The sequence below is a fragment of the Mauremys mutica genome, chromosome 3 (genome assembly GCF_020497125.1).
Source record: "Mauremys mutica isolate MM-2020 ecotype Southern chromosome 3, ASM2049712v1, whole genome shotgun sequence".
Taxonomy (NCBI): Eukaryota; Metazoa; Chordata; order Testudines; family Geoemydidae; genus Mauremys; species Mauremys mutica.
In genome coordinates, this window is record NC_059074.1 from 119,029,430 (window position 1) to 119,041,979 (window position 12,550).

General features: G+C 42.3%; 1 protein-coding gene across 6 annotated transcripts in view; it reads left to right on the plus strand.

The window, feature by feature from the left end:
- The window catches only part of LOC123366829 (palmitoyltransferase ZDHHC14), a 328,341-nt gene extending 316,224 nt beyond the window's left edge, over window positions 1-12,117 (plus strand). For all 6 annotated transcript variants that reach the window (XM_045010625.1, XM_045010624.1, XM_045010626.1 and 3 more), the window contains 3 exons: window positions 424-538; window positions 3,032-3,123; window positions 10,230-12,117. In XM_045010625.1, the coding sequence (XP_044866560.1) occupies window positions 424-538; window positions 3,032-3,123; window positions 10,230-10,277 (255 nt within the window). In that variant the 3' untranslated portion in view covers window positions 10,278-12,117. The remainder of the gene's footprint in view (window positions 1-423; window positions 539-3,031; window positions 3,124-10,229) is intronic.
- Window positions 12,118-12,550: the final 433 nt, after the last annotated feature.

Genomic DNA, 12,550 nt, shown 5'->3' on the forward strand with positions numbered 1-12,550 from the left:
CATTTCCCCCCTACTGGCATAATCAAAAAATATCTAAAATTAAATAAATTTTTGGGGAAAATATTGAAAGGCAAAATCAGATTTTGTACACATGTTATGGGTCTGTGTCTAGTTATTATTGTTTTAAGCCAGTGGTTCTCAAACTTTTATACTGGTGACCCCTTTCACATCGCAAGCCTCTGAGTGAGACACCCCTCCCCCCTATAAATTAAAAACACTTTTTAAAATATATTTAACACCATTATAAATGCTGGAGGCAAAGCGGGATTTGGGTGGAGGCTGATAGCTCGTGACCCCCCATGTAATAATGTTGTGACTGCTTGAGGAGTCCTGACCACCAGTTTGAGAACCCCCTGTTTTAAGCTAATATGATAACCTTTAATTGATTGCTGTTTTAATCATCCTGCGTTTTGGTCTTAACAGGGAGCAATAGAAAAAGTGAAGGAAAGCGATAAATTAGTCGCAACCAGTAAAATAACACCACAGGATAAGCAGAACATGGTGAAGCGTGTAAGCACCATGGCTTATGCATTACAAGGTAAAACAAACTTGAAGTTCAGTGACAATGTTACAGACTTTGAAAGACTAGTTAAGAGGAAAATTTTAAAGGGAAATTCTGTGCTGCACTAGGAATAAGAATATCTAGCTCTTACGTAGCGCTTTTCATCCATAGATCTCAGAGCTTTACAAATTAGGTCAGTATCCTCCCATTTTACATATGGGTAAACTGAGGCACAAAGGGACAGTGACTTGCCCAAGGTCATCAGCCGGTCAGTGGCAGAGCCAGGAGTAGGATCCAGGCCTCCTGAGTCTCAGTCTAGGGCTCTAGCCACTAGGCAATGCTGCCTTCCTAGGTTTGAGAGTAGAATTTTCTTCTAGGTAATGTCACCAACTGCATTTGCTGTTGAGAATTCGAGTCTGATAAAAAGAAAATGGTATTTTACTTAGTACCAAAATACTTGTTTTTTACAGACAGAGTTTTAGAGTTGTGCAAGTACATTTTAGTTTCAAAGAAGAGGAGTAGCTGGAGTCCTTTATGGGGGAGAGCTGTACTCAGAAAACTTTCCACCCCAAACAAAATCGTTTGGGTTAATTTAATGATATTCTACTTCTGTAACTGAATATGGAATCGGAAGGTGACTTGATGTGACCATTTTAATTTAGAAAAATTAATTTGTGAACCTGGACGTGTTGACTCTTGATTAGAGGTTAGAACCAAATTCTGTCTCAAGTAATTACTGACTTCTCTTTTTTTCCCCTCAGATTCAAGCAATTCCTTTATAATCCCTAAATGTTAGTATCATGGTCCTAATTGGCACTATTACAGGAATTTCTATAAACCTCTTTTGCTGGTATTACACACAAGCTATTTTTTATATTTGTTCAGCAAAAGAGATTACTATTTTCTAAGACAATAAATATGTTTTTTAGGTTTGCTTGTGACCATATTGTTCCTTTCTTCAGAAACGTGGCTATTTTTGCCCATAATTATTTCTGGTTTTTATTAGCCTTAAAAAATGCTGTTTCATTGCAGCAGACTAAGGGATTTTGAAAACATTTAACTGTATGTGTGTGGAGGGGGGAGGCATTTATCATTTGAAGGAGATTACATTATGGCCATGTAGGGCCTGTGCAAGGATGTTTTGCGCCCTAGGCGAAACTTCCACCTTGCGCCCTCCCTGAGCCCTGCGGTAGCCCCCCCCCGGGAGCCGTGCGGCAGCTCCCCACCCCAACTCACCTCTGCTCCACCCGCTCCCCAAGCCCTATGGCAGCTCCCCTCCCCGACCCGGGGAGCCATGCAGCAGCTGTCCGCCCCAGCTCACCCCTACTCCGCCTCCTCCCCGAGCACGCCTTCGTTGCTTCACTTCTCCCGCCTCCCAGGCTTGTGGTGCCTAAGCTGATTGGCGCTGCAAGCCTGGGAGGCGGGAAAAGTGAAGCAGCGACAGCGTGCTCGGGGAGGAGGCAGAGCAGGGGTGAGCTGGGGCAGGGAGTTCCCCTGCGTGCCGCCCCCTTCCCCTTACTTGCTGCAGGTGGCCCTCCCCGCACCCCCCTGCCCCAGCTCCCTCGGCCTAAATGCCAGCGGCAACCGGGGCGGCCGAATATCCGGCCGCTGCCGTTGCTGCCAAAGAAAATGCCGCCCCCCAAATCCTAGTGCCCTAGGCGACCGCCTAGGTCGCCTAATAGGTTGCACCAGCCTTGCGGCCATGATTCAGGCAAGCATTTAAGTATGGGCGTAACATTAAACATGTGCGCAAGTGCTTTCCTGAATCAGGATATAAAACCAATGAAGGCCATTATTTATTTCTTGAGAGTAGATCTTATCTGCTAGGTATTGAGTGTGTTCTATATAATTACTTCCATACCTAGCCACAAGCCAAACTTCTAAATTCTGTGATTCTGTCAGATCTTGCAAGTTAAATAGGCAGGCTGGGTCAGTATTTGAATGAGACACCAAGATGTGCAATTCAAGTTGTTGAGGATTCAGTAAGTGATGGTCTTTGCTCAGAGTCAATACTGAACCAATGTCTCAATACAGTATTGGGTGACTGCTGCTGACAAGTGCCATCTTTGCGCTAATTAATAAAAATTACTGCTTTTCACTTTTTATAAGAATGTGGATGTTAACCCCAATGTCCTTGCCAAATTCCAGTTTAGGTAATCCCATTTTGCCTACAGTTTTTAGATTGGATACAATATCCTTTTTATTTCATTTAGTAAACTCTGTTGCTGTGTACTATTCTATAACTGTTGATTGAAACCAAAGGTGGCTGCATTTCAGTGACTGATGAATCCCTGTTATGTGACTTAATTTGTTCGTAAAGTAATGTAAGCTCCATGGAGAAAAGACACTGTAAAAGTGCAAAGTAGTAGTATTCCCAAAGTAATTGCACTGACTGGGTTTGGTACTGAATTTGGTAAAAAAAAACAATACTGCACTCCTAGTTAACACAGTAACTAATCAAAACTAATGAAACTGCTCTTGCTGATGAACATTTTTCTAAATTAATTTGTATCCTGTGTTTGATTACAGCGGAGATGAATCATTTCCACAGTAACCGGATTTATGACTACAATAACGTGATCCGCCTGTACCTGGAACAGCAGGCACAGTTTTATGAAACGGTAAGCGGCAGTGTTTCTAGTACATGCTGTGAGGCCACTTACTTTATCTGTCAGAAACGCTAGCTGTATATTAATCATTCTGTATGTGCACATCTCTTTGCAAGCAGGTGCTTGAAAGGCAATTTTACATTTAGTTTAACAAAAAAGTACAGGAACAAAGGATGAACTGAAAGAACATTTTCTGTAGAGACTTCCAAAAACAAAACTTTGCAGCACATGGAACTTTACGTATAATATATTACACTCAGATTAACTTCTTTTAAAATAACATTATTAAAGCTGCTGAGTCAAGCATCAGAAGTTAGGAAATACTTATGCTCAATTAATGAGCAGCTCTTTGATATTTTCACTCCTGGGGAAATTCTGTGCAACTGCAACACAGCAGAAAAATGCTCCCCCTGCAGAATCCCTTTGCTTCCTTGCAATAGTTTCTGTGGGGAAGCAAAGAGAAACTGCACCAGTGCTTGCTCACCCCTCTCAGCAGTCTTTTCAAGCAGCTGGGGGGAGAGGTAAATCACTGGGGGGCGGGGAAGTTTGGTGATGCCCTGGCCACCCAGGGATGTTAGTCCCAGCTAGGGGGTGGTGGAGGGGGAGTTGCACCTCCCCCTTCCCTGCATGGAGCAGCCGGAGCTGGGTCAGATCAAGCCCCAGAAACTTCCCCCGGCTGCTGGAAGCTTTGCACTGTGTAGGGGTGGTGGTGCCTGTGTGGGGGGTGAGGATCAGGGGAAGGGTGCTGGGGGAGGGAGCAGCTCCCTGTACAGTGACCTCCTCCTCCCCCCACCTTTGCACCCGGAAACAGCCCCCCTCAGCTTCCTCTGTATCAGGAGCCCCCTGCACCCAGAACTTCCCCACCAAGCCCCCAAAGTCCCCACCCCACTGAGCCTCAGCCCCCCATACCCAGACCCCTGCCCCACTGAGCCCCAATTAGCTGCACCCTGAACCCCCACCCCACCAAGCCCCAGTCCCCCCCACTGAGCCCTAATCACCTTCACCTCACCCCCCCTTGCAGTCTCATTCTCCCTGCACCCAGACTCCCCTTCCCCCCACTGAGCTGCCCACACACCGATTGTATCACACTGAACCCTGGTATTCTTGAGGGAATTCTGCACTGAAAATTTTTTAAAATTTAAATTCTGCAAAGCTCTGCGTATTTTATTTGTCAAAATAACACCATATAATCACACCATTTTCAATTATTTTGGTAACTTATTTCAAAATATTTGTCAGCAAATAATTGAAAATGGTGCAATTATATTGTTTTGACAAATATACAGAATTTTTTTTAGAATTGTAAAGTATTGTGTGCAGAATATTTAATTTTTTGGTGCAGAATTCCCTCAGGAATAAATTTTGTTTTCTCTTCATTGTTCAGTATGGGGCCACATGCCTTATTTACTGCACGCTCTTCAAACCCTGCTGTGAAAACAGACTTATTACTTGCCTCATTGACCTTTCTATGGTGCTCAACTGAAGTCACTGGGAGCTATGCTTTCAACGTATAAAGGGCTATATAATGCTAACTACTCTGAAAAATCAAGTCCAAGGCATCTCAAATAGAGTACCTAAAATCAGTGGCTACTTTTTATCTTCATCTCTCTGTCTCATCTTTCTGTCTGTAAATGGAAATAATATCCCTCTCACTTATCAAACAGAGACATTGTGAAAATAGATTAATTAGTGCTTGACTAGTGTGGAGTAAATAAGGCCTAGAAATATACATTGACCAACAAGGAAAAAACCAAAATATTGAACAGTTCATTCAGTGAGCACCATCCATCCAGTGCACTGAATGAGGCAGGGTCTTGTGGAAAAACTAGTATGTGATCATGTAATCAAAGACTGTACAATGATGCATATGCACAAAAGGTCTTGTTAAGTTTGCATAGGCAACCTTAATTCTGGCTTTTCCTAACTTTTGAGTGCTTCACTTAGCAAACTTGATGGTTTCTTTAATGTAGTAGTATTTGTGCATAATTTATTAGGGTTTTTCAAAATGTAAACTGATAAAACAGAAATGTCATCATGTGGCATCAGTAGAATAGGAGCCTTTTATATTCACAGCATAGACCATTGCCACTTGAACTAATGGAGTAACTAATATCAATAATAAATTGTCACTTAATGTGGGGACCAGCACTAAAAGATGACGAGAGACACACTTTGCCAGTAGATTTCATGGATATTTGCCGACAGCAGAAGAATGGTTAGACTCAAGAAACCTGGGTTTCTCTTCAGGCTTTGAAGGGGAGTGTGTTTTAGTGGGAACACTCTTCTGCCGGTTCCACACCTCTGGCTCCTTGTCCCAGTCTCCATTCTTCTTGCTTATCCAGTCCCAGTCTCCATTCTTCAGGCTTCTTGTTCCAGGCCCATTTTCCCAGTCTGCTTGTCCTAGTCCCAGTCTCCATGCCCAGACAGTCCCAGTTCCTTTCTCCTGCCCCAACTCCCTCATCCAATCTTTCCCCCCTCCTCCTCCCGGCTCCCAGTCCCACTCAGACTCCTGCCCCAAGCTCCTCATCAAATCTGTTTTCTCCCCACTGCCCATTTCCCTCATCTGAGTCTCTTTCCCCAGCCACTCCCAGCTGCACCCCATCTGCTTGTCAAATCTGTCTTCCTTTTCCTCTGCCCCTCCTCTGTCTATTGGTTTACAGTCTCAATCTCCCCTGTCTACTAATCTGATTTTAGAGACCACTCCCCCACCCACTGCCAACTGGTTCCTGGCTTTGCCCCCCATGATTTCCACACCATCCCCCAGTCAGAGTTTCTCTCCTCCCCTCCAGCCCAGTTTTCCCAGACTTCTTGTCCTAAACTATTACTGTCCTACTTTCCCTCCCCATAGTTCAACTTTTGTCCCCTCTGTATTCATATCAGACCACTTCCTCCTCCATGGTGTCTGGGTGCCAGCAGGAGCATCACTGGAAGCACAGGAGACAGGCTCCCTGCTCTGTTCTGGTGTCTGGGCCAGAGCAGCTATTGCAGGTTTTGCCCTGATGGCTGGAGCATGCTCAGTTGTCCTGTGAGGATGGTTCATGCAGTCAGGGGGCACTAGGAGATAGGAGGGGGTTGAACATACTCCTTGAGGACTGAATCTTCAGAGTGTTTAGCTGTTAAACTTTTACATGTCTAATGGGCATGTGTGAACTGCAACTTTTCAAAGTTTGATCAAATTTGGTTGGATTTTCCTGGTGACAGCAAAAGACCCATTCCTGATACAAAAGACCAAACACTGCCTAATTTTAAGTCTCTGCTCCAAAGCATGAGCTCTTTTTAAAAAAAAAAAAAAAAAAAAAAAAAAAAGTTGCTAGAATTTTTTAATGTGCATAACAATGTATTTTTATGAAGGCTCATTCTCAGAAATCGCTAAACTATTTTCACTGACATTTTCAAAAAGATTCAGCCTGAGACAGAAACCCAGCCTGGAAAATTTCAGACCAAGTGGTTAAAGTTTGGCATACAACTGAAAAACAGGGTCTTATAGTGCTGGGCAACTTCAACAGGTGGTGCTACCAGAATATAATAGAAAAGACAAGAAAACAATTTAATGTTCCAAAAAAGAAATCAAAGTTGAAAGCATAAAGTGAACAAAATAGAAATTTATGGTGTATGCACAAAAAGGACAATATAAATAAGGATCCTAATGAACTTAACCAGAACTGCAAGATAAAGTACTGGAATCACTCGCTGAGTTCTGTTGGCAGAACTTTGGCTGTGGGTGCTAAGAATTGGAAAGTTTTCTGACAAATAAGGGCATAAATGCATATTTACTGTACCCTCTGCTCTACAAGAGTACCCAGAGCTGGTCAGTGTTTCCTTACAAAGTGGATGGAGCTGGCCTGGCCAAGAGATGTATTGAATCAGCCTCTGCCAGACCAGATTTTACAGCTGTCTGTTGACAGAATCACACAGAGAAGGGTGGTGATAATGACCCCTATCTCCCAGCAAGGTGATTTCACACTCTGGTGCAGCTGCCTAGCAGGCTCAGGGGTATGTGCAATTAGCATTACCCCTGCTCTCTCCAAGGTGAATGTGGCCAAAACTGCAAATTAAGCCCCTTCCCTCCCTCCCCCTTACACTGCCAGGCTGGTGTAAAATAGCTTTAGCGTAAATGAGAATTGGGTCCTATGGCAAGTGGCCAGCCCAACTCTTAATACTATGAATAACACAAGAGAAAATGCAGTAATAGTATGTTCTTGAGTAAAATAGTAACTGGCAGCTAAGTGACCTCCTTCAGAAACACCTAACAGATTAAAATTATTGTCCAGATATTACAGTTGCATGTGTCTGGAAAAACCACCCAGTGTGAATGACAGATCACACCTAGCCAGTTTGTTAAATCCAAGCATGCATGGGTTTATGCGTACGTCCCCCTTTTTTATATTAGTTCAAGAATTCTCATCCACCAAGTACTAATGTAAATTGCATCCACATTTGCTGGCAGGAGCTCAAGACCTTCTTAGCCTAAAGAGTTAAGTTTTAACGGGTGAGATTTTTTTTTTTTATTTTAACAAAGTTGCATCGCTGCGTTAGCAAATGACAATTGTCCAAATACTGATGAAAGAATGCACCACCGTTATGGCTTGGAGCAGACACTCTCCACCTCCTGCCCAGAACCCAGCCACAGGGCCCTCCCCAGCCCAGAGCCCAGCTGTACCCCTCCCTCCAGCCCAATACCCTCCCCCTCCCTCCCAGAGCCCTGCCATGTCCCCCCAGCCCAGATACCCATCCCCCTACTGCCCAGGGATCCAGAAGAGGAAACAGCCTGCTTCTGGGTCCTGTGCTTGTGTGGAGTTTCCTGTGCACCACTGTCTCCTTCCCTCAGGGCATGTTGGGAACTGCAGTTGCCAGGATCCCTCCAGCTCCTCCCCGCAGTGTCTTCTATGTGTGAGCTGGGCTCTGCTGGGTCCAGAAGCCCCTAGTGGCGGCCAGCAGCACTGCAGTCAATTTCTGTGGGAGAAAGGAAATTATGTGCAAAAAAACATTAATTTCTGCAAAATTCTGCATTGCACAGTGGCGTCTGAGTCCCCCAGGAGTAATATTTACTCTCTTCCTTCAGAATTCAAACTGATGGGATGAGTCCACCTAGAACCTCTCTTCATGGGTGTGTGTAGGGGGAGGCAATCAACAAAGTCTTTGTTCTTTGAGGTTTCACAATGGCTGATTTGGTTTCAGTGGGCCTTCTTGGTGGGCAGGACCAACACCTTCTGTTTCTATATTGCCGTTTGACGACTTACACAATTACAGAGCATTACAATGCAAACACTTATATAACCTTGTAACATCTGTACCGCATGTTATAAGATTATGAAATGAGTGTAGGATGCTGCATGTATTAAAGTATAAACACTAAACACGGGGAGGAATAGCTCAGTGATTTGAGCATTGGCCTGCTAAACCCAGGGTTGTGAGTTCAATCCTTGAGGGGGCCTTAGGGATCTGGGGCAAAAATCTGTCTGGGGATTGGTCCTGTTTTGAGCAGGGAGGTGGACTCGAAGACCTCCTGAGGACCCTTCCAACCCTGATATTCTATGATTCCAGTCTTATAAATCTAATACATATTTTAACACTAACACACCGGTGAGCAAGACTGGTTTCTGGCTATGCATTTGTCATTTCAGTGAGGCCTAGGGGCATTGGCATGAGCTGGCACCTGGTCTGCCAGCATCACACCCATCAAAATGAAAATTCTCTCCAATTTAAATTTTAAAAATAAGTGTGTGCAAATCAGTGCAAGTGACAGTCAGTGTCTCAAAGTACATCTGAGGCCAAAGCACAGATCCAAATATCTGTAAACAGGAAGTGGTAGGAGTCTAATCTCCCCACAAATCAACAATGAGGGATAGTATGTTGGGATATTGTATGTGGAATAAGTTTATGATTTTAGCCCATACAAAGGACTTAAGAAAACACTAGCACCACAGTATAGAGTTGGATTTTAGGGGATTTCCAGAAAAGTTCTTTCCTGGCTGTCCGTGTGTGTTTTGCCTTCTACGCTGGAAAGGAAAATGACATACCAACAACATGGGAAAGTAGAAGAAAGGAAATACTACTACTTTACTTTGGTTCCCAGTAGCTGTATAACTTTAAGTAGCTGAAAGAGAGTTATACTATGCTTAGTCTCCACTAGCCTTTTTCCCTTAGTCTCAGACTCCTAGACCTTCTTCAGACTTGCATATTGGTAAGTGGTTTCAAAATGATGTAATTTACATTTTGAGGAGCTAGAAGATGATGTGGCTTAAAGTATAAGTAAGCTTACTCCAATTTACACACTCTTAACTCCCTTTTCTTGCTGCTCTTGCTCCACTTCTTTCAGTCCCTCAGTGTGTTACTGGTAGTATAGGTGGATGGGATCTTGAGTGGGTTTTATTTGGCGTAACATACACCTTGGGGGAGTGTTGTGAGAAGTAAGTTTTGAACTGAGACTCCTATGCTCAGATGCCCCTCTGAATTTGTACCAGAATATTTGTGGTTAAAGCCACTTAGAGTCTAAAAAATTAATTTTTTAGACTCTAAAAGAATCATGAGAGAGGAACTGAACAGCTTAAAGGATTGGTAATGGAACATGAAACCTTTTGACCCTGGGTGAGCAGAAATGGTTGTTGCTATTGGGTGGATCTTCAGTCTAATGAATTGTTTGTCTCACTGCAGTTGCTACTGGACATGTCACAAAAAGCATCACATCAATTTGCACTAATTGGCAGCTCTGGGGTCTCTGCAGAAAAGCACCTAATGGGCCTTAAGAATTACCAAACCTCTTGCCACTGAAGTGTCCCTCCAGGTCAGGGCTGAGGCACATCGGTACAACAGTGTAGGAACCTTGCACTGGCACTACTCATATTATGTGTGCTCTGTCAATAACTAGAGGTATGGGGAGTCCAAAGCTGTCAATCCAATATCTTTCATGAACACTAAATACACAGAATCATTAATTGGGGTAGGAAAGCACTGCATCTACTAATACTGTTTTCCCGAGTTGAACGTTTAATATTCGAGGAATGAATCAACTGAAATTTTCTTGGCAGAGAGCTCTAAGATGAGCATGAAAGCTATGTAATTTAAATATGTAAAGTAGTCATGCTATTCATGTATTCTATTTGTTTGGTTTGTTCCAGATTGCACAAAAGCTGAGGCAGGCACTTGGCCGCTTTCCGGTGATGTAGAAATAAAGTGGGATGGATAATGAAGAACGACTCCGAAGTGCTTTTCTGATTTGGGGGCAATGCGACTTTGTCATCCAAGAAACCAAAAAACACCACACCAAAAGGAAAAAAATCTGAACTGCAAAAAAGTTAAAATAATTTAAGATGTTTACTTTTATCTGCCTTAGTCTTTGCCATCCAAAACAAAAACAAACAAAAAAATCTGAATTGCAAAAAGAGTGACAATAATTTGATGTTTACTTCTTCAGCCTAAATGCACCAGTTATTTAGGTATATATTTATCTTGAACACTCTCCCTCCATATCTATCTTTTAAACAAAAGCTGTCTCTTGCTGGAAAGTGCTTTCAGTTGTAGGGATTGAAATTGTCAAACTATTCTGCGTTGCCATGGATTACAAACAGATTCATGGTTTGTCATAAATTCTTCCAGTTTACTCTTAACTAGTGTCAGATGACGAGGTATTTTTTCATTTAAAAAAAGTGAATAAGCCAGAAAAAGATGGTTTTTATATTTTTTATTTTCCTTATATACCATTCAGCCTTTTGTTGGAATTCTTTTCAGCAGTTATATAAAGTTTGTGTATGTTTCAGTTGCACACTCAAGATAAACTCTTAATTGTTTTGTTTGGTGACCATTTTGCTCTATATGGTTGTGCTTTCCAACATGTACTTCCAGCACGCAGTCTCCATAACATGCTGGCTGGCAAATTGTTCACTTCTTTCCATAATTACTTAATATTCCGTTCTTGTGGAACAAAGCCTTAGAGCTTGTGTGTGTGTTGGGCTCTCCCTCCCTTCCTGGCCATGCACTGTGCAAAGAAGAGACATTAACCAAGGAAAGAGCCATTCCAGGAATCTGGAAAAATATTCTTTCACACCAGCAGTCTGACCACATTAAATATTATGCAGCCATGGGCTACCTCTAATAGGGTACTCAGTGCTGTGTCCTGGCCATCATCCTCCCCTTTGCCCTACAGAAGTCAGAGTATCTGCGGAGATGACACTTCCAGTCACTTTTGACCCCAAGTGACAGGAGTTCCCAGATTACTACCCAACTCAGGTTTTCACATAGTAGCGCAACATGCTACTGGCTCCCATTTAGCTTTAAAAAAAATAAAAATAAAAAAAAATCCACAGCCACTAAAAAGGGGGGAGGGGTGTAGAATTTCTAGTGCAAACTGAAGCGTGACCTCTGAGGTGTTGAATAAAATCCAGGATGAGTGGCAAATAAGTTATTAAAAATAATATTATAGTTGTAAATGAGGTATGGTGTTCACAGCACATGAATGGCACAGTTATTGTCTTTATTAACGAAGTGCCACTAAACGACTAGACTTTAGGCAAACTTATATATAGTTACCGTCCAGTATTTCACTTAATGCCACAAGCAAGCCAGGATGCCAAACTGCAGCTTTTGCTAAAAATCTTCCCTCAAATATAAACAACTTAAGGAATAATTTATTTTACCCACAAAGCCATGTTAAGTGACGGGTACATTCTGTTGGTTCTATTGTTGCCTTACTCTGTTGTGTATTGCTGTCATTTTTGTGAAATATTTTTACAATAAAAGAAAAATCTGGATCTGCCTGAATAACATGAAGCAAACAAATCACTAAGCCTGAGTCCAGATGCTCTTTAGTGGCATGGGTTTTGTTCATATTTTATAAATACTTTGTTTTCCCTCAATTTAGTTTTCTTCCAAATTCCATAGAGCCATTTCAATATATGTACAAATTGTAAAGAATGTGTATAAATGTTTTACACCAAATGTAAGATCTTTCCTGCATGTAGAAGCAACTTATAAAATAAATTGTTACGATGTGTACAGTAAATTCTGAAAGCGCCTTTTCAAAGAAACACTTTTTTCAGCCTTTGTATATTCATTTTACAGTGATGAAAGTTTTTTGTAACTGGTTCTTAGCTGGGAGGATGTCTTTTTACCAAGCTTTGAGCTGACCCTGATGCACTAAGTTGCAGGTTTTGAATCTTTTACTGGATGTGGTTTGGGAATCTCAGCATAAGGTGTGCATTTCCAGTGTGAGCAAGCTCTGTTTGTAGCACCTATGTCAGACATATAAAACTTTTTAAAACAAGCAAATCTGTTTGTTTTAGAAAATAAATTCTTTAGACTAATATATATTTATGTATACCCATAAGACTGTTTTCTTGAGAAGATCAAACAGCTTCTTAACTTGAAGATGTAATGTGAGGTGCAAATGTGTCCTACATTCCTTTGCTTCATCGGGTTATGCAACCTGGCCAGCAGAGGAATG